Source organism: Silurus meridionalis, chromosome 12 (genome assembly GCF_014805685.1).
Source record: "Silurus meridionalis isolate SWU-2019-XX chromosome 12, ASM1480568v1, whole genome shotgun sequence".
NCBI lineage: Eukaryota > Metazoa > Chordata > Actinopteri > Siluriformes > Siluridae > Silurus > Silurus meridionalis.
This window is the reverse complement of record NC_060895.1, coordinates 15,126,966-15,145,998: the sequence shown is the minus strand read 5'-3', so window position 1 is coordinate 15,145,998 and position 19,033 is coordinate 15,126,966. Positions and strand designations below refer to the sequence as shown.

Below are 19,033 nucleotides of genomic sequence, written 5' to 3'. Positions count from 1 at the left end.
CTTTAAATCAGACTTCAAAGCTCCCACAGCACTCCACATCAAAGTAAAGACATAATGGTTGTCTGTCTAAAGTGCTTGTGTATTTTCACTTTAGAAAGTACAACATTGTCTGTAATAAAGCTGGCAGCTAAAGGCTGATGGGCTCCAAACCACCTAGTTATTAGTGTTAATAATAATAAAAAAAAGTCACTACTTTATTTATTAATTTTGTGTTAACTTAATGAAATAAGGTGTGGGCTTTTATCTGTGTGTCTGTGCATCTTCATCAGTTAAACAAATATTTAGCAGTACAAAAACAGTCTGTGTTGGTTTCTTAGTGAATTTTTGGAGCCTTTATTTCTTTTCACAGCCATCCCTTGCTTGAGTACCAAAAAATAAATAAAAAAAAACGATTGGTGATGGTCAGAGTTTAAAGCGGTTGGAATGTGCACACTTTATTTTTGAGAAACTAAAAGATGTACAGTCTTGAATAATTTTTGCAAGTACTCTGAATAGCAGAGCGGTGTTTTGCCTGAACCTTTTGTCCTTAAGAGTGTCTTTTTACTTGTTCTTGTACTACAGCAGATCTTTTGGCTCATTCATGCGTTAGTTCAACCCATCGATTTCCTAGAGCATCCCATAGTCGATTTAGAGCACTATTCCACTGGTGCATGTGGGTTTGCAGACACTATATCTTAGTGCCTGATCCCCATGGTGGTTTTCACATCACTGCTGTAAAAGGACAATTTTTTATTTATTTTTTTTTGCTTTCCATTTAGTAACACTGGTTTTCTAGTGACCTGCCTGTCTATTCACAATGCTAAAAATGAGCATGACCCCAGCAGTACTTCCTGAGTCTCCGAAGGGATATTCTTGTAAAGAGAATCCTAAAATAAGCAGCTGTTGTTGATTTAAGCAAGACTTTGTTTATTGATGCGGACTTTGATCCTAGTGTGCAGTGTGTGTTTTGATGGCATGCATCCAGCAGCATGAGCATGCGTTACAAGGCTCTACTAATACCAGAACAAGCAGTGTGTTGATTTCTGTAACGGTACAAATCGATGTAGATTTATGACTTTTTGTATCCTTACATGCCAGAGTTGTAGCTATCCCTAGAGAGTCTGGTACTTATCGCTCACTGTGCCCAACACTCAACTGCTTTCACCGGAAAAGGCAATTGGACTTGCATTGCATATACACTTGTGTATTCAGAGGTTCTGTGTAAGTGATTTTTGGCTCTGAAGCAATTGAATTTCATTTGTGCATGGTCTGACTGCTGATTTTTAAGGCCACTCGTCGAAATGTAAACTTCCCTACTGTGCCGAATAATATTTTTACCTCTTCTATAAAAAGATATGAGACTACAAAACACACTAACCATTTATTTGAATTCTTTAAGTTTGTCAGCTATACATCTGGGCATGGTGAATCTTTTTTTTTTTTTTTTTTTTTTTGAGCTTTTCAGACACATTTTCAAAGAGTTGAAAAAGCTATACAGCTCTGATATATTTGGTGAGGAAATAGTTGGTGTATCTGAGAGATCCGATATCTGATTTTGCAATAGGAACCAGTCTTATAGTAACAGCTTAGTATTCTAATGTGTGGCTGATTTTGTGTTCTTGCAGGTCCTGCTCAGGTTCCCATGATGTCCCCAAATGGTTCAGTGCCTCCAATCTATGTGCCTCCTGGATACGTTCAACAAGTGAGTTAAAATGCTTTTTTTTCCTAAAAATTGAATTCACAGTGAAGAACATTTGGAAGGTTCACACTCCTGTTGTCTTCTCTTTTTTTTTTTTTTTTTTTGTTGCCCTTTACCCTCCTTCGTCCCCCAAGATCATTGAAGAGAATGGAGTGAGGCGGGTTCTGGTGTTGCCTCAGGCGGAGTTTCACCCTGGGGGCCACTCTCCGCTGCACCACCCTGCCACCCACCCCCACCTGCAGGCCTTCATCCCCCATCCACATCCCATCCTGCCTCATCCTCCTCCTCACCTGTTCTCAGGCATGGCTGGAGGAACTGGAGACATGAATGCCCAGTACATCTCCCAGTACCACCCAGCCCACATTTACCCAGACCAGGGTGAGTATACACGCGCGCACACAAACATGCACACAAACACGCACACATTTTGTACTGCAAATTCAATCTTTTCTCATATCACCCAGTAAATAGTTACTGCCGTTTACACACTTTCGTATCATTTATAAACACAGAGATTGATTGTATGGCAGTTTTATAACTCAGTTTTTCCAGCAGCTCAGTCCTTGAGCTATTGTAAGTTTTAATCCGTTTACCAGGACACACATAATTGAGATTAATATGAAGGTGCACTAGTAAGTAAACATTATTAGGAAGCTCAAGTCACCAATTCAATTGGAAAGTTGCCTAAAGTCATCAGAAGGCACATTTCAGCTGCTCTGTCTATATAATTTGCTTGGAAACTATCAGCAAGATCAGGCTGCGTAAATCGTGGGGTTTATTTATTTATTTGAAACCCTTCTCGGTTTTAATATCTGGTGTTAAAAAGGAATCAATATTGCTTCAAATTTCAACAACTTTAGATAAAAAAGTCAACGAGTCTGTGCGTTTCCAGTTTCTCCAGACGCTCACCCGGCGCATGGACGCGCAGCGTTTCACCGGGATGAAAGGGCTAACAAGGCGCATGAACGACTGCAGAAGAAACTGAAAGAGCGTCAGGGTGGTCAGGCAGGAGGAGGAGGTGGAGGCCAGGCTCCTACCAAAGACAGTCCTCCTCTCTCTCCACAGAAGAACCGTGGAACCCCACCAGCAGCTGGAGGCGACCTTCAGAACGGCCTCCTTAAAGGTTTGGAGGAGCAAAGTCAGGCTGCTACACTCGGCAGCCTGGGGAAAGAATGTCCAGGAAGACTAAGAGAGACAGAGCTTGCCGGTAGTGAGATCTAGTCATCATTATCCCTTGTGCCATAATATTCATTATCCATAATTCTACCAGTTTTTCTTTTTTCCCCTGCTTTATGAAATGATCCCTATTCTCTTCTCTTGATTAATCAGGAGCATTATGAAGGGTTGGGATTTTAGATTTAAGTCAGCTGTTTTGTTCTGAGCTGAAGGTTTGTCACAAACACTACTAAAGTGTCAAACTTTAATATGTACTGTGTATGTGTGCAAAAAAAAAAGCATGCTTGCTATGTAGGGAAGTTTTCTTCAAAATATGATGTTCATTCGGGTATTTTCTGCTTCTAGCTTTGATAGCGCTTGTTGTATCACTCTGGGGGTTAGTGAACTGAATAGGGCGTGTTGTCTGGAATAAGATACATCTTTGCGATAGAAGCCTGTTCAAAGTGCTAAACCTGGCACTGACACAGAACTGTTATTGCATCTTTTATTTAATATGTAAATGCAGGCCATGTGGAAATAGAACATGACATTAATAGGTTGGGGGTTACTAGAGGTAGTTAAAATATAATCATATATAACAATGTTAATAATATATATATAATACATTTTATTTATATACCTTGCATACATAAAAAAATTAATTCAATTAACAGTTTAAATTAATGAAAAACTATACAACCAGAAAGGTGTACAAATACGTCAATGATATGCCTGTCTGAAAAGATGTTTTCAAACGAGGTTTAATGCTGTAATGTGAAAGCTTCACGGTAAAGGGTAGGATTGTCAAAAGACTGGCAAAGACCAGTGAGGCAAAGACCAAATCACTCGTACTGAAGTTAGCTGGACTTTATGATTTGAATCACTTTAAACGGTTCTTTCTTTCTTTTTTAAATATAGATCAGTTCGAAAGAGCAAAAATGATAGTTTTCTCAAATCTCCACTCTGGCATAGGAAATTGTGCTACTGGCAGGTGTGATGAAGCATTAGGGACTGAGTTTCTCACAAACCTTAAATGTAGCCTGACTGAATTATACGTAGTATGATCTCATTACCTAAACTAGAGGCCATATTTCACACTTTGATTGTTATTGATCATGGACTGGGACTACCAGGTCAAAGAAACTACACAGAAAAGCCTATTTTATGGTCGTCTTCTAAAATACGAGAAAGTAAATATTCTGGTAGAAAGTGTTTTGTGTTTCTCTGTTTTCAGAATCGAATGAAAAGGTGCAGGCTCTTCTGGAATGGTTAAGCAATATCAGCAAACCTGTGGTGAGTATGCAGGAGATTTTCTGCAGACATTATACAAAGGGAATCTCTTGTTGAGTAGCTTAATGGTTGTCTGTAATCATAAATCTGTCAGATTATGCAATAAATGTGACTTTACATTGTGTCAGTTGCATAATTGTACATTGTAAATGATGTGCAAAAGTACGTGTGTGGGAGCTGACTGTAAAAGAGCACTAAAACTGCATATAATTACATTATTAACATCCAAATTACTACATGCCTGGTTATTTTGGTGGTGTTTTTTTTTTTTTTTTTTAATGTGGTTTTTGTTTTTTCTCTCAAATGTGTTGTTTTGTTTTGTTTATGTTCATGAAATAATTTTCTGTTTGTCCATATACAGAGGCTGAACCAATAATTTTGGAGCATTTGTATTAGTGGTATTCAGGCATCTTTGTGTTATCTCTGTGGTAGTCTTTGTAGGTTCTTCAATGGTTTTACACTATATTCTTGTTAATGTTTATTATATTTTAGGTTGTTCTAACCTGGTTAGTGAAATAAACATGATTGCTATTGAGTAATGGCTTAGAAGTTGCAGTTAGTAATAGTCTAGATATCCTTATGTGGAACCTAGTTACATTGGTTTTGTCATCACAAACGTTCCCAGAGCCCTGAGAGACTAAATGAAGTGACAGAAGGAAATGAGGTGGGCAGTGAAGCGAAGGCTCCGGTTGAAGGACTTCTTGGTCCGGATGGACAGATTATTTCCACAGAAATTACTACAAGGATGTGAGCAGAGGTTACAGAAGTAGAGAAGAATAAAATAGCACCAAGCAGGGAGAAAAAAAAGAGCTGAGTTAAGCTTTTTTTTTTGCATCTGTGCATCTGTTGTGCAGCTCTGTGCTTCGATGATCACAGAATTAGAAATATATACAGCCATCTAAATAATGCTAAAAAATCCACATGCACTTTTCTCAAACACTCCTGGGCATCAAATCAATCTTACATAACTCACTTCAAAAACATTGAGGATGCTTTTAGACATGGAGTGCTTGTATTATATCCTGTGGTTATATCAGCTCCTTCAGTCGCAGAAGCTGGCTTATCAGAGACACAGCTGAACAGTGGAGTTCACTGATCTGTCATCTCTTCAGGTGGCTGATATCCAGGCCAGAGGAGCATGCGTCTGCTGGACAACTCCAGTCTGGAAAACTGCAGATGAGGAACAGAAAGAGCCAGAGGAGAAACCTGAGGAGGCCAGTATCAGCTATGAGGTGTCTGTCTCATACAGCGGCAAGGACGGCAAATACAACACTGCCTACAGGTAATACTGCAAAATAGAGCTTGTATTTCTGGGAAAAAACTATTTTTGAACCAATTTTTGTAAAGATACTGTTCATAACTGACAGCTTAAACAAATATTATTTAAATGTTCTACTTTTATTTTTTGATTAGTGGTAAGGAGCAAAGTGCAACCATAGAGAACCTAAGACCAGCAACAGACTACCATGTCAGGTCTGTACTCTAGTTTAGACATTTGATGGTATTTAATGAAGTTCAATGTTTGTAAAGTTAATAGGTAATTGTGTGTACATTTGCACCTGTAGGGTCCAGGCCATGTATAACTGTTTACAAGGAAACCCCTCTGAGCCTGCAAGTTTTACAACTCTGAGCTGTGAACCTGACGCACCCATCCCACCTCGCAAAGCCAGCGGCACCAAAAACTGCCTCGTTCTGCAGTGGAAGGTTTATACACATATACATACACACACACATGCATGCAATTATTTTGCCACACATTATCTTGTGTATGTGAGAGCGTGTGTACTGTGCGCCTTAGGCAATAGCTACTAATCTCACGATGGTCAGTATTTATTATTATTACTTATTATTACTTATTTTTTATGTTGTTAGAGTATTAATATGGAAATGTTTTACAAATCATTGCACACACTTTGTAATCGTGTATTACATAATTGTTCATTAGTTCATGACTACCTAGGCTGCAGATTATTTATTTTAAAACTAATCTCTTGTTTCAGGCTCCTTGTGACAATGGTTCCAAAATTCAAAACTACATTCTCCAGTGGGACGAGGTAATGCTTTATGCACCATCACTATTTGACACTAGGTTAGGAGGTGGTTAAAAAAAAAAAAAAAAAGTTTCGAGACTTGTTTTGTATCATGCCAACAGATGGCAGCAAAAGGCTGCACGCACAGTCACAGGGGCCACCGACCTTCAAAAATCAGTGTGCCAAAGCACTTCGTTCTGTGTACATTGGGAGCTGTGCTCTCAAAGTTTCTTCCTCATTACATCTAAGGGAGTTTTTCCTTGGCACAGTCGCCACGGCTTGCTCATCAGGGATAAATGCACACCATTCACCTTGACTGTTGATTTCTGTAAAGCTGCTTTGAGACAATGTCTGTTGTGAAAGGCGCTATAGAAATAAACTTGACTTGACTGTGCAATTGGTGCTGTTCTGGAGTCTGGAAACACGATCTCACTTCCGCACCCACCCTACTCACCAAATTTGGCTCCTGCGGACTTCGCCCTTTTTCCGAAGATGAAGATCCAGTTCAAAGGCCACTGTTTTGACACCTTTGCAGAGATCCAGCACGAATAGCAGAAGGTGCTGACACGCTTCGAAAAGAAACCCTTCAGAACACATCCAGAAGTATTGGGAACACTGGAAGCACTGTATTGCTTTGCAAGGAGACTATTTTGAAGGTTATAGTTTATAAAAACAGATAAATGAAGTACTTTCTTGTAAACCAAGCAGGTCTCGAAACTTTTTGATACCACCTCTGGGTTTAGGATTATGCTGCATCACATTTGGCAGTTGCTTGTGTCACAACATCCTAATATGGGTTGATGTCAAGAACCTCAAAAAACAAACAGGATTAAATGAGCTGCCAAACAGTTTCATTTTGGACTTTGATTTAGCTGACTTGATTTTTTTGTTTTTGTTTGTCGCACAAATAAACCATAAGGTTTTGTATGTAGGAGCAATATATGAATAATTAGATGTGTGAAATTGGCAATCACAGATGGCATCTTGATACTAGGCATTAACAGTGTGTTTTCGTTTAAAGATATTTTACACTTTGACCCTAAATCTGCAGTATGCATTATTTGTCATGCCGTGTGCTGTGGGTAACTTTGTGTCTTCTGGTGTATTTGAATGGTCCTATCTGAACAGGGTAAAGGTACAGGAATGTTCGAGCAGTGCTACTATGGCCCTCAGAAGCAGTACAGGGTGACCAAGCTCTCGCCAGCATCCAAATACTCATTCCGCCTAGCAGCCAAAAACGACATGGGTGTCAGGTGTGTGTGCGTGCGTGCTCTGAGCCTGTTGCTACTTGATACATGTGGGTGTAGTGTGGGAGTACTTATTTAGTCACTTATTAAGTTGTACATGAGTTTGTGTTTGTGTTCAATCTCTTTTGCAGTGAGTTCAGTGAACCTGTACACATGTTGACCTCATGCAGTGTCCCTGCACCTCCAAAGAGCCTTGAGCTTCTCCAGGCTGGGGTCACTTGGCTGTCCCTGCAGTGGAACAGGCCAGAGAGCTCACCAAAAGAAGACGATATCGGTTATGTACTGGAAATGGAAGAAGAGGGCTCGGTGAGAACTTAGCACACAGGATTTACCACTCTGACCATGTAAAAGTGCCCCATAAATATGTTTTTTACAAGATTGAAGTTATTTTATACAAAGAATATATATATATATATATATATGACACACATACACACACCCCTCCAAAAAAATTATATATATTAATCCATTAATAAAATAAATAGTAATCCAACCAAACTAATATAGTTAAACTACTCATAATAACTTATTTCACCAGTTAGTGAGTGTTTTCTTCTGCCAGATAAACTTTTTCTTTTTTTGTTTGTTTGTTTTTTAAACAAGATTTCTGTCTGATGTATGTACAAAGCTAATGGTTAGTTATATTTGTAATTAGCTGATCAGTAAATATTTTCTAAAACTCCTGCATTTCCACTTGTTGCACAAGGATTCTGGTTTCATATATCTAACCATCTATTTCACAGTGCACAAAGGGAGTAATCTATTCACAGCGCTGTCTTGGTGTCGAACATGTTAATCTGTGGTTCGCACAAAGCTAGCAATGATTCCAGAGTTCACTTGGCATTTGCATTTATGCGATGAGATGCACATACAGGTACAGGATTCTGTAGTTTTCACTGCTGTTCTGCTGTTTGGTGTGGATGTGCAGGGTTATGGGTTCCAGCCAAGCTATGATGGTGATGAGCCGTCATGCACAGTGAGGAATCTGCATCGGAGCACCAAGTACAAATTCAGAGTAAGAGTGGTGTCCCATTTGTTGTATGCTTACTTGGAGTATACTGTGATCCCTGGTTTTTGATGCTAATTAAGCAACATGATTTGGGACTTTTTTGGGTCCTGTTATACGTTACCCTTTTTTTTTTTTGCGGTTTATCATGGGCGAGATTTATAGTATATTATTTACACAGAGTTATGTTTTTAGTTAAAGAGCTGTAGTGACTTTTGTATTTTCAAGGTTGCTGCATATAATGCAGAAGGGAAGAGTAACCCGAGTCCCGTATCAGAGTTTACCACGGCCCCAGACAGACCTGGATGCCCCAGCAAACCCTATGTTAAGGGCAAACAGCATCCTACCAGCTTCCGCATTACCTGGGGTGAGTTCAGCTTTGAGATACAAGCTTTAAAAAGAACTCGCATTAGATAGTGCATTTAAATTAGCTGCTGGCACGCACTCTTTCCACAGATCTTCCCAAAGAGACTGGTGGCTCAGATGTGACTGAGTATGTTGTGGAACTGTCTGAAGGACTGAGTGGCAAGTTTCATTGGGATTTTTAATTCATTGTCATGAATTTTGTTTAATTATTTAAGTAACTGTGATACAGCTGTGTTTTGTGTTCATGGTTCCAGGCTCCTCTTGGGAGGAAGTTTACAGGGGTTCAGCTATGGAATGCGTGTGCGATGGGCTGAAGCCGGGCGGGACATACCAAGCTAGAGTCTGCTGCCACAGCAAAGGAGGACAAAGCCCAGTAAAATACTCAAATCCATGTTATTTGTTTGAACATGACCTGCGCAGCCCTACTAACTATTGCATGAGAACCACTGCCAGTGATTCTGTGGCTCAGATGAATCAGGATTAAAAAAAATGCCTATTCTCTTTTACATTACCAACATTCTTGAAAAAACAATTTTTGTAAGTACACAAATGAACAAATAGAGCAAAAATAAGCATGTTTGACTGAAACACAACATGAATAGAGCCTCTATTGGGATAGTGCTTTTAAATAAGCAAGAAGCAACAACATCCAAAGCCATGTTTACTTCCCAAAATGTGGAAATAAAACACTTTACCTTTGTTTGACCCATCTGATTCATAGAATCACTGGTTTAGCTGTTCATGCTAAAGATACAAACCCTCTGTAGGCCAAGTTAAAACGCCCAGAGCAGCCGCTTTATGGTCAAACTAAGAGTTTGGAGACATGACCTCACAGAGCTATTTTAAACGATTATGGTTGGAAGACAATTTCTCCCAAAACCCGTTGCAGCAATAAGTAATGGTGGACTGTTTGAGTCTAGCACGATAAAGTAGCCCAACATCTATTAAAGATTTAGTTTTTATAAATTAGCTTTAGTTTACAGCCCCAGCTACAGTAATAACCGTGGTCATGTTTTCAGAGTTACAATGAAGAGCACTCCTAAATGACTGTTCTCATTTTCTACATTGAGACCCCAAAGAGTTCTGCATGTTGAAAGCGTAGGCTTTGCAGGGAGTCAGGCAGAACTGTGAGTGGGCTGCAATCTGTGAATATGCAGTTGAGAAAACTGTTTCATTCCTGCAGAGTAATGTGTGAACGCTGCTGTGTTTTGAAAGAAGAAGAGTTGCTGCATCTCCTTGTGTTGCTGTTAGGGTCAATTAACATTTTTCTACTTTCTAAAGATGATTTTTCAAATACCACAAAACAAAGACTAATTATTGTTTTTTATAAAGATGAGCTGATGAGAGTTACTCCACCTGGGCCTCATTAGGTACAAGTGCATTCAGTGACATTTAGTAAGATTGGCAAGTTGCATGCCTGTATTTCGCAATAAGTGCAGGTGTCATCATTATCGTAACTTTTCTAACATTCTTCTAATTGTATATCTATGGTTTCTGAAGGTCCTAAAGTATCTACTCACTTTAGCATTTAGTTATTTAATGCATTTAAATTGTACCAGATGTTTTTTCTTTTTTTTTTTTTCTAAATCGCTGTTGTTTTTATTACCTTATCATCACTGTTATTATTGTTTGTATTTGTCAGCTTTCGGAGACCCTGCAGGTCCAGACTCCAGCTGTTCCTCCTGGCCCCTGTCTGCCTCCAAGAGTAATTGGCAAACCAAAAGCCAGAGAGGTGCAACTTCGCTGGGGTAAGCTTGCAGTTTTTATTTCTTTATTGTGCGTCCGTGTGTTTGCGTGTGTTTTAATTTGCTTCTCCTGCTGTTGTGTGTCAGCTCCTCCTCAGGTGGATGGTGGGAGTGCGGTGTGTGCTTACAGTGTGGAGATGTTTGCCCCCCAAGGAGAGGAGCCTAGAGAGGTCCACCAGGGCCATGAGCTTGAATGCACCGTGCATAGCCTACTACCTGGAAGAACATACGGCTTCTGCCTGAGAGCTGCCAACAAAGCTGGGGTTAGAACTACACACCATTTCCACAGCACTCAGTAAAAAACTAAAATAAAATGGTTTTGACTCCACTGCTTATCAGCTTAACGTTAGTCACCAGATGACTTTAATGTTAAGGATTTCACACTAAAGCTTTTTTTTCCCCAGCCTACATGTCTAACATTTTTCAGTGCACAGTACAGAACAGTAGACTCATTTCTATCACAAAACACTACGATTTTTAAAGTCCTAAAATTCTCTTACAGTTTAAAGTGTCTGGTCTTACAGATTTAAATGCTGACTGTTACCGTAGAAACAAACTTCTCACTCTGACCGGCTTTATACAGCAGCACTGGCTTTTATATAAAAATGAATGATATGCAGTTACATTAAATTATTGATCGAAGAACAACATGCAGCTTTTAAGACTGATGTCATGTTAACATTGGGTGGATAAATTATCCCTACTTTTCCTAAATGCGTGATTGAAGTGTATAATTTGTCAATTACAAGTAGTTAACTAATTAAACATAATTATTAGTTTGCCTTAAGTATTTTGATGCACACACACAAACGTGTATACGCTATATATAATATATAGACATTGTTGACGCAAAAGAAAAAGTCCCATTTGCAGTTTGCCACAAGCCAGGTAGGGACACAGCAAACATGTGGAAGAAGGTGCTGGGGTCAGATGAGCACGAAATTGAAATGTTTGACCTACATGCCTTACGTTATGTGTGGCGGAAACCTAACACTGCACATCAGCCTGAACACACACCCCCTCTGTGAAACATGGTGTTGAGAGCATCATGCTGTGGGGATACTTTTCTCCAGCAGAGACAGGGAAGCTGGTCAGAGTTGATGGTAAGATGGATGGAGCTTAATACAGAACAATCCTGGAAGAAAACCTATTAGGGGCTTCAAAAGACTTGAGACTTCCAGCAGGACAACGACCCTAAACATACAGCTAGAGCTACAATGTAATGGTTGAAATTAAAGCATATTCATGTTAGAATGGCCCAGTCAAAGTCCAGACCTTAATCATATTGACAATCTTTGGCAAAACTTGAAAATTGTTGTTGATAGACGTTCTCCGTCCAATCTGATTCAACTAGAGCTGCTTTGCTAAGAAGAATGGGCAAAAGCTGGTAGAGACGTACCCAAAAAGCTGTAATTGCAGCAAAAGGTGGCTTGACAAAGCATTGAAAGCACACTTTTCAGATCTTTATTTGTATTAAAAAAAAAAAAAAAAAATTTTTAACACCCTGTATCATTTTCCTTCCACTTCACAATTATGTGATATTTTGTGTTAGTCTATCACATAAAATCTCAATAAATTACATTTCATTTTGTGGTTATAACGAGACAAGATGTGGTAATATTCAAGAGGTATGAATACTTTTGCAATGTACTGTGTGTGCGTAAGCTTGTTTTTGTGTGTGGCATATAAAGAAATCTGATCTAAAAGGTCTGAAGTTATCTATATAACGCTTGTATCTGTATCGTTAAACAGGTGGCACTATATGACCACCTGTTAGCAAACTGTCCCTTTACGTGTGAACAAAGGTGTCAGTTACACATGCTATAAAGGTTGTATTTATCTTTAACTATATAACTATATATATATATATATATAATAAATGTGCATGTGTTTAAGTGCATTAGTCATGTTCTTATGCATTCATTAGATATTTTACACAGTGGCATAATTTGACTGCATAAGAATTTATTAATGCAAATTGTGTTTAGTTTAAATGTGGCTTTTAAAGTAATTATCTTAATGCATTATATGATCAATACCCTTTTTTACATACATTTTTTTTCTTATATTTCTATCTCTGTATTGACAGCAGTAGGATAACCTTCAAGTGATAAGCCTAATTTCATTTTGTTAATTTAATGTACTAAGCATGTGTGTATTGTTCTGGTTTCCAGTATGGGCCTTTCTCTGAACGTGTTGAGGTGACTACAGGACCCGGAGCACCTGAGCCTTGTCGACCTCCTCATGTCATTTGCAAATCTCCTTCTTGTGCTGTGGTCAGCTGGGAAGTAAGGGTTATATACATTATATTTTAATGTACTAATAATCACTTGTTATAATGAAACTGCTAAAAGCCAAAAGCAGAGACGCATCCCAGACTTTCATTCAGAGCTGTATTTTGTGAGACATAATACCCTGATTATAAATACATGAATTAGACTTTGAAACCATCTCATGTCTTCCAGGCTCCATCTTGTAATGGTGCAGCTGTGACTGAGTTTCGTCTGGAGTGGGGGGCAGCTGAGGGGAGCATGCAGCTGATCTACAATGGAGCTGCAACAAGCTATGAGCTCAAAGGCTTGCTGCCTGCCACTAACTATTTCTGCAGAGTGCAGGTTAGTGAAATTGATGACAAGACAGATTGTGGTGTCTGTTAGGGTGTTAGATTGTCAGCAGTTTTTCTTGGCATAAAAAAACAATACCTAGGATCTACCTAGACTGTTTTTTTAGCTGAGTCAAGTTTCGTTTTATGTTAAGCTTGGAAATGTTTGATTTTATATTGAATTATAAATATTGAATATATGGGCATGTTAAAAATCTGGATCAGTCTTAAGCCACTGTTGGGTTGAAGGTGTTTCCAATCAATTTTTTTATTTTACACTCTTGACTCATGAAAGGAAATGATTCAGTCATTTAAAAAAAAAAGATGAATAATGGTAAATATTATGCTCTTTACTCCCCCAAGTGGTTAAAGAGGCCCAGTTCATGTACTTCAGCTCATGTGTTTGTTTAGTTGACCATATGTCTGAAAAACTTGTAAATGGGTATCAGTCAACTTTCATTTTCCCTTTTGGGGATTAAAAGCTCTTTTAGCTGTTCTCAATGCCAAAATGCAACATTACTTTGTACTTTATATTAAGTTTGACATCTTGCAGAGTGTAGATTTATTCATTGCTAGAGACTCAAAGCACTTTTGTACATCCCTCTGGTAAGGGCATCTGCTAAATGCTGCAAACTTTACTTTTTAGCTAATTAAGATAAAGTTTAAGGGTTGTTACATGCCTCTAGTGTGTGTTCAATAATATATATAATATATATATATATATATATATATATATATATATATATATATATATATATATATATATATATATATATATATATATAATCTGTATGTTGGTTTGTCTGTGTTCAGGCAGTGAATGTGGCTGGCGTAGGGACATTTAGTGAAGTGGTACTGTGTCAGACGCCCTGTTCTGTGCCTGCAACGGTCAGTGTTGTTCATGCTCTCCGCGAGAGCGAAATGAAGATGGATGAGAAGGGCTCTGATGGAGAAGAAAAGGAGGAGGAGGAGGATGAAGAAGATGAGGAAGATGGAGAAAGACCCTCTCCTCTATTGTACTCCCCTTCTACTTGCTTGGGCCTGCGCTGGGAGGCACCATGTGATCATGGGGCAGAGATTATATCTTACCTGATTGATATAGGAGAAAGACAGCCGATCTCAACTGGCCCTGTAAACAAGTACATTATACAGAACCTGCAACCTGATACCACCTACAGGTATATATAGAAGTTTGGATTGCTGATATAAAAGAAAAAAAATTTTTGTTTTACAGCAGTATATATTCTTTTTTTCTTTCTTTCTAAGCCAAATGTTATTAGTAAATTCCATTAATCTGACCATGTTTATTATGGTTGTTGTTTTTTTTCCTCAGCTTCAATTTACAAAATTGTACATAAACATTTTGATTGAAAAAAATGTCTAATGCAAATACATGTAAAGTTACTTCACTGTCTAAATGTCTGACAGTGGGGTTTTTTTGTCTTTAGATCTGTTCATTATACCTGTTTAGTGCACTTAATGCACTTTCTGAGTGTTAATGAAAATTAGATGATATGCTGTTACCCAAATTATGTAGCTTCATTAAAACGGGGCCACGGATGGAATCCAAAATCTAGTCAGACTCTATCATGTTTAATTATAAACACAGTAGCATACATGGTTAAACGAATCTGAAGTTAAATTAACTGTATAAATACATAAGATAAAGACGTGTGTGTGTGTGTGTGTGTGTGTGTGTGTGTGTGTGTGTGTGTGTGTGTGTGTGTGTTTGTAGGATAAGGGTCCAGGCTCTGAACAACCTTGGTGCTGGTCCCTTTAGCCACACTTTTAAACTGAAGACAAAACCGTTGCCTCCTCTGCCTCCACGGCTGGAGTGTACTGCATTCAGCCACCAGACTCTCAGGCTGAAGTGGGGTGATGGTCCAGCCAAGAATTCTCCCACAGACTCACTGCAGTACCAGCTCCAAATGGAGGACAGAAATGGCAGGTGAGACTATCGGTCATCCAGTATGAGCTGTAATTTATTTATTTATTTATTTTGGCCTGGACATGCAAGAACAAAGAATTTAACCAAAGTATTAGTCTTGAAAACACCCTGGTGATGAGGATGGATAATCAGGATCAAATCAAATACGACACACCTGGTCCATTGGTTTTTGCCTGATGTACTGTAAAAGATAAACAATCGTAACATAACAGACCTTATGTACAATGACTTCTTTATCAATTAATCTAGTATGGAATAAACACTTCAGCTTCTCGCTTTCTCTGGCACTCTATAGGTTTATATCCTTGTATAAAGGACCTTGCCACACTCACAAAGTGCAGAGGCTAAATGAGTCTACCTCTTATTCGTTTCGCATCCAAGCCTTTAACGAGGCGGGCGAAGGGCCCTTCTCTTCTGTGTACACCTTCACCACCCCCCGCTCACCTCCAGCTCCACTCAAAGGTAAGATTTTCTGCTCTCTCTCACCTTAGACCCCTGTTCATAGTGTGTTACGGTGCATTTAACTTTATCATCGTTGTGTATGTCTGTGTCTAGCACCACGTGTGGAACGACTGGATGAATCCTGTGAGATTAATTGGGAATCTTTGTCACCTATGAAGGGAGATCCAATCATATACTGCCTGCAGTGCATGCAGGGAAATTCTGACTTTAAACAGGTACCAGTGTTGCTGTCATAGTTATCCTGCTTTCCTCCAGAGTTTGAATTTTTTATGAGCCTTTTGCCTGGTTCATGTTTCAGCAAAGTCAAAATATAATATTATGTGGAAATGATGTTTAATGCAAGCCTATTGTAAAAATCCTTTTTTGAAGCCTTTCTATATATTGCTTTAATTCATATATTGCATACATCAATATTGCTATAATTATTTAATGTATTGTGGTAATTTACAGTGGTAATGCAATAAATACCAGGGGTGTACCGAACCGTGAAATTTGTGCACTGTTGCACCCCTAATAAATACTTATTTTTAACATTCGGTAAAATAATGAACATTATCTTAAACTTTCTGGTTTTATTGAAGAAAGAAAAGAAAAAAAATACAGTATCTCACTTTTTTTTCCCCTATTTTTTTTCTTTTCCCCTTCCCTTTCAGATGTACAAGGGCTCAGACACTCTATTCCGCCTCTACTCTCTGAGCTCATCCTCTGAATACCGTTTTCGTGTGTGTGCAATCCGCCAGTGCCAGGATGCTCCGGAGATCATGGGGCCGTACAGTCCCAGTGTCACTTTACTGCCTGTTCGTGTCGAATCTCCCAGCTCATCCGGCAGCACGGGGCCTAAAGCTGCCGAAAGCCAGCAGCCTCGACGCAGCCTCACAGACGAGCAGTTCTCCCTCCTCATCATCGCCCTGCTCGCCCTCACATCCATCCTCATTGCCGTGGCCATCCAGTACCTCGTCATTGAGTGATCCCCGACGCCACAAGGCCAAATCCTGTCGTTTTTGGTTTCGTTTTTCTTTTTTGTCCATTTAATTTTCCGTCTGTTTCGTTTTCGGCACCAGAGTGCGTTGAGGGGAAACGGTGAGTGAAGGGAAAGGATGAGACAAGGAAGCTGACGCCGTAGAATTATTTCATCGACTTTTTTTTTTTTTTTTTTTTTTTTAAATCCTTCTTTCTGCTATGGAACATTTCTTTCTGTGCAGCGCTGTTAGAAAGAACAGTATTTCTCTCTTTCTCTCATTAGCTGGAAGGTTTATTACCAAGGGATTAGGAACGAAGCTTACTGTTCATTGCATACCCCTTTTTATCATTCATTTATATGTGTAGCTATAGGTTTTTTTTTATTATTTATATTTTTAGTTTTAACTATAATTTGTCCAGTATGTGATTTTGGATCCGTGTTCCATAGCTGGCATGGTGATGGTGTGCAGTTTGCTGGTGAACTGTTTGCTAGTGCACCGGTGAGTTATTTGGTGGTGGTGGACGGTTTGCTGATGCGCTGGTGCCCAGTTTACTCGTGAGTGCACGTTTGTTGGTGAGCTATTTACTGGTGCACTACTCGTTCGATTGGTTGGGCGTGCTTTCCCAGTGAGTTACTGGTGAGCCATTTACTTGTGCACCGGTGCACGATTTGGTGGTGAGCCGTTTGCTGTTGCACTGGTCACCGGTGCAGTGGCCGCTGTTCGTCGATAAGCTTTTCACGATGCGCCGCTCACTGGCGTGCTTTTAGGGGACAGAACTCAGAGGGCCAGTGAATACAGAGGAGAGGGATGAAGAAAGGTAGGGTATGCGATACGAAAGGTCCTGACGGGACCGAGCTCTATCTCGTAGATTAGTTTGACATCACTGAGAGAAGGGAGACTGATACATATGTTCACCTTATAGAAGATTTCATTTAGCACTTTCCTTAAAAAAAAAACTTTTTTTTTTTTCTTTTTTGTTTGTTTTGATGTGCAGAATGTGTAGGGATGCAAAAAAAGACAAGAGAAATGGTAGTATATTTTTGTACAGCATGATGCAAGGACCTGCTCATTTGAGATCTAGGGTTGGTATAGGGTTAGATCAGTGATTATGGGGGGAGGAAAAAAATAAACCTAACACAGTCAAAAGTTATTTTTATTATCATGTAATTATACTGTAGCTTAATTTTACATGCAGCTGCTTTGCTCTGAAATATTGTCCAGCCCAAAAAAAATGTATGCTTATCCAGTTATTTTTGCACCTTAGTGAGAAGAAAAAAAACAAAAAAAAAACAGTACTGACTGCGTCTTGATCTTGTGATGCGTTTTATGGAGCACACACTCTGATTGTGCGAGCCCTTGTGTATTTGGGTGTTGAATTGTAGTACCATAAAACTAGTTATTGAAATCTTTTATTTGAAGAGTAATGATTTCAGACTTGTGATTGGAATCAACCATTTCTTCTGCCTAGTGTTTTCTTAATTTCTCTGATTTTTGTTTCTATTTACCATTATTCATTTTCTCCTCAATACTGAGTATAAAAGTATTCATATTCACCAATGTTATTCATTCGTTTCTTTGTTTGATTCACATATTTGAAGGTTTTTTTTTTTTAATTTATGCAAAAAATCAAGGTTAATCATCTCCAGAGAAACTAAGAAAAAAATAAAAAAAGAAAGCAAAAAGCAGTTCTAAAATGTGTTGATCCCACATGTACTTCCTGTGAAACAGAATTGTTTGCCTTTTCTTTATGTAAAGTCATTGTGATAGATTGCCGACGCTGCAGGATGGCAGTGAGACAATCTTGCTGTGAGGTCTAGTGTCGTGAGTGGTTATGGCATTGGTGCTGTCACGACAATTTAAGAACTACAGGTACCTTGCAAGTCTTGGTTTAATTACATGATTTGGTCTAGGTGGTTTGCAGATGTCTTCTATTTGTCACTGAAGGAAAAAAAAAACCCAAATTCCTATTTTTGATAGTGATAAAACTGTAATTGCAAAGTGTGCCATTTTAACATCTCCCCCACCATAGTAGAACTCTACATTTGGTCCATGGGAGGAGACAAAAAAGAAACCTACAAAAATATGCACAAAAATGAGACCATTTTTATGTAATTTTAATGGTTGCAGTTACCTCATACACCCGTACATTCCAAAATGAATTTATTATACTATACATAGTACCAGACATATCACTTTAAAATGTTCGTTATGAATTCAGAAATGTATAATCATAAATATGTATCTAAAAGTGTATCTGTAAAGTCATGATATCTACAGAAAGAACCATGCACAATAAAAGGTTTATAATTCTTAATTGTCTCTTTATGAATTGTTTATTGCTAAATGCTCAGAGACATTTTTCATCTTTCAAAATTTGCATCACTTTTATCCATTTCTTCATTCATCTTCAGTAACATCATCGTCTGGGAGAGCATGCACTGAAACACGCTTACACACATCTCACACTAATCACATTTTATTTCATAATAATTTTTCTTGCAGCCCCCTGGTGCTGTTATCAAACATCTGAGAACAGCAGAAA

At 38.7% G+C, this 19,033-nt stretch overlaps 1 protein-coding gene across 5 annotated transcripts in view; it reads left to right on the top strand.

Moving 5' to 3' along the window:
• fndc3a (fibronectin type III domain containing 3A) overlaps positions 1-18,805 on the top strand; it is a 62,415-nt gene extending 43,610 nt beyond the window's left edge. For 4 of the 5 annotated variants that reach the window (XM_046862621.1, XM_046862624.1, XM_046862626.1 and 1 more), the window contains 23 exons: positions 1,605-1,681; positions 1,813-2,056; positions 2,571-2,885; positions 4,068-4,126; positions 5,236-5,405; positions 5,537-5,596; positions 5,689-5,827; positions 6,124-6,177; positions 7,282-7,406; positions 7,532-7,706; positions 8,329-8,415; positions 8,635-8,773; positions 8,863-8,931; positions 9,027-9,145; positions 10,415-10,520; positions 10,605-10,780; positions 12,692-12,805; positions 12,983-13,132; positions 13,933-14,297; positions 14,855-15,067; positions 15,363-15,529; positions 15,623-15,744; positions 16,183-18,805. In XM_046862621.1, the coding sequence (XP_046718577.1) occupies positions 1,605-1,681; positions 1,813-2,056; positions 2,571-2,885; positions 4,068-4,126; positions 5,236-5,405; positions 5,537-5,596; positions 5,689-5,827; positions 6,124-6,177; positions 7,282-7,406; positions 7,532-7,706; positions 8,329-8,415; positions 8,635-8,773; positions 8,863-8,931; positions 9,027-9,145; positions 10,415-10,520; positions 10,605-10,780; positions 12,692-12,805; positions 12,983-13,132; positions 13,933-14,297; positions 14,855-15,067; positions 15,363-15,529; positions 15,623-15,744; positions 16,183-16,497 (3,560 nt within the window). In that variant the 3' untranslated portion in view covers positions 16,498-18,805. The remainder of the gene's footprint in view (positions 1-1,604; positions 1,682-1,812; positions 2,057-2,570; positions 2,886-4,067; positions 4,127-5,235; positions 5,406-5,536; positions 5,597-5,688; positions 5,828-6,123; positions 6,178-7,281; positions 7,407-7,531; positions 7,707-8,328; positions 8,416-8,634; positions 8,774-8,862; positions 8,932-9,026; positions 9,146-10,414; positions 10,521-10,604; positions 10,781-12,691; positions 12,806-12,982; positions 13,133-13,932; positions 14,298-14,854; positions 15,068-15,362; positions 15,530-15,622; positions 15,745-16,182) is intronic. The other variant, XM_046862625.1, reaches the window with a different exon arrangement.
• Positions 18,806-19,033: the final 228 nt, after the last annotated feature.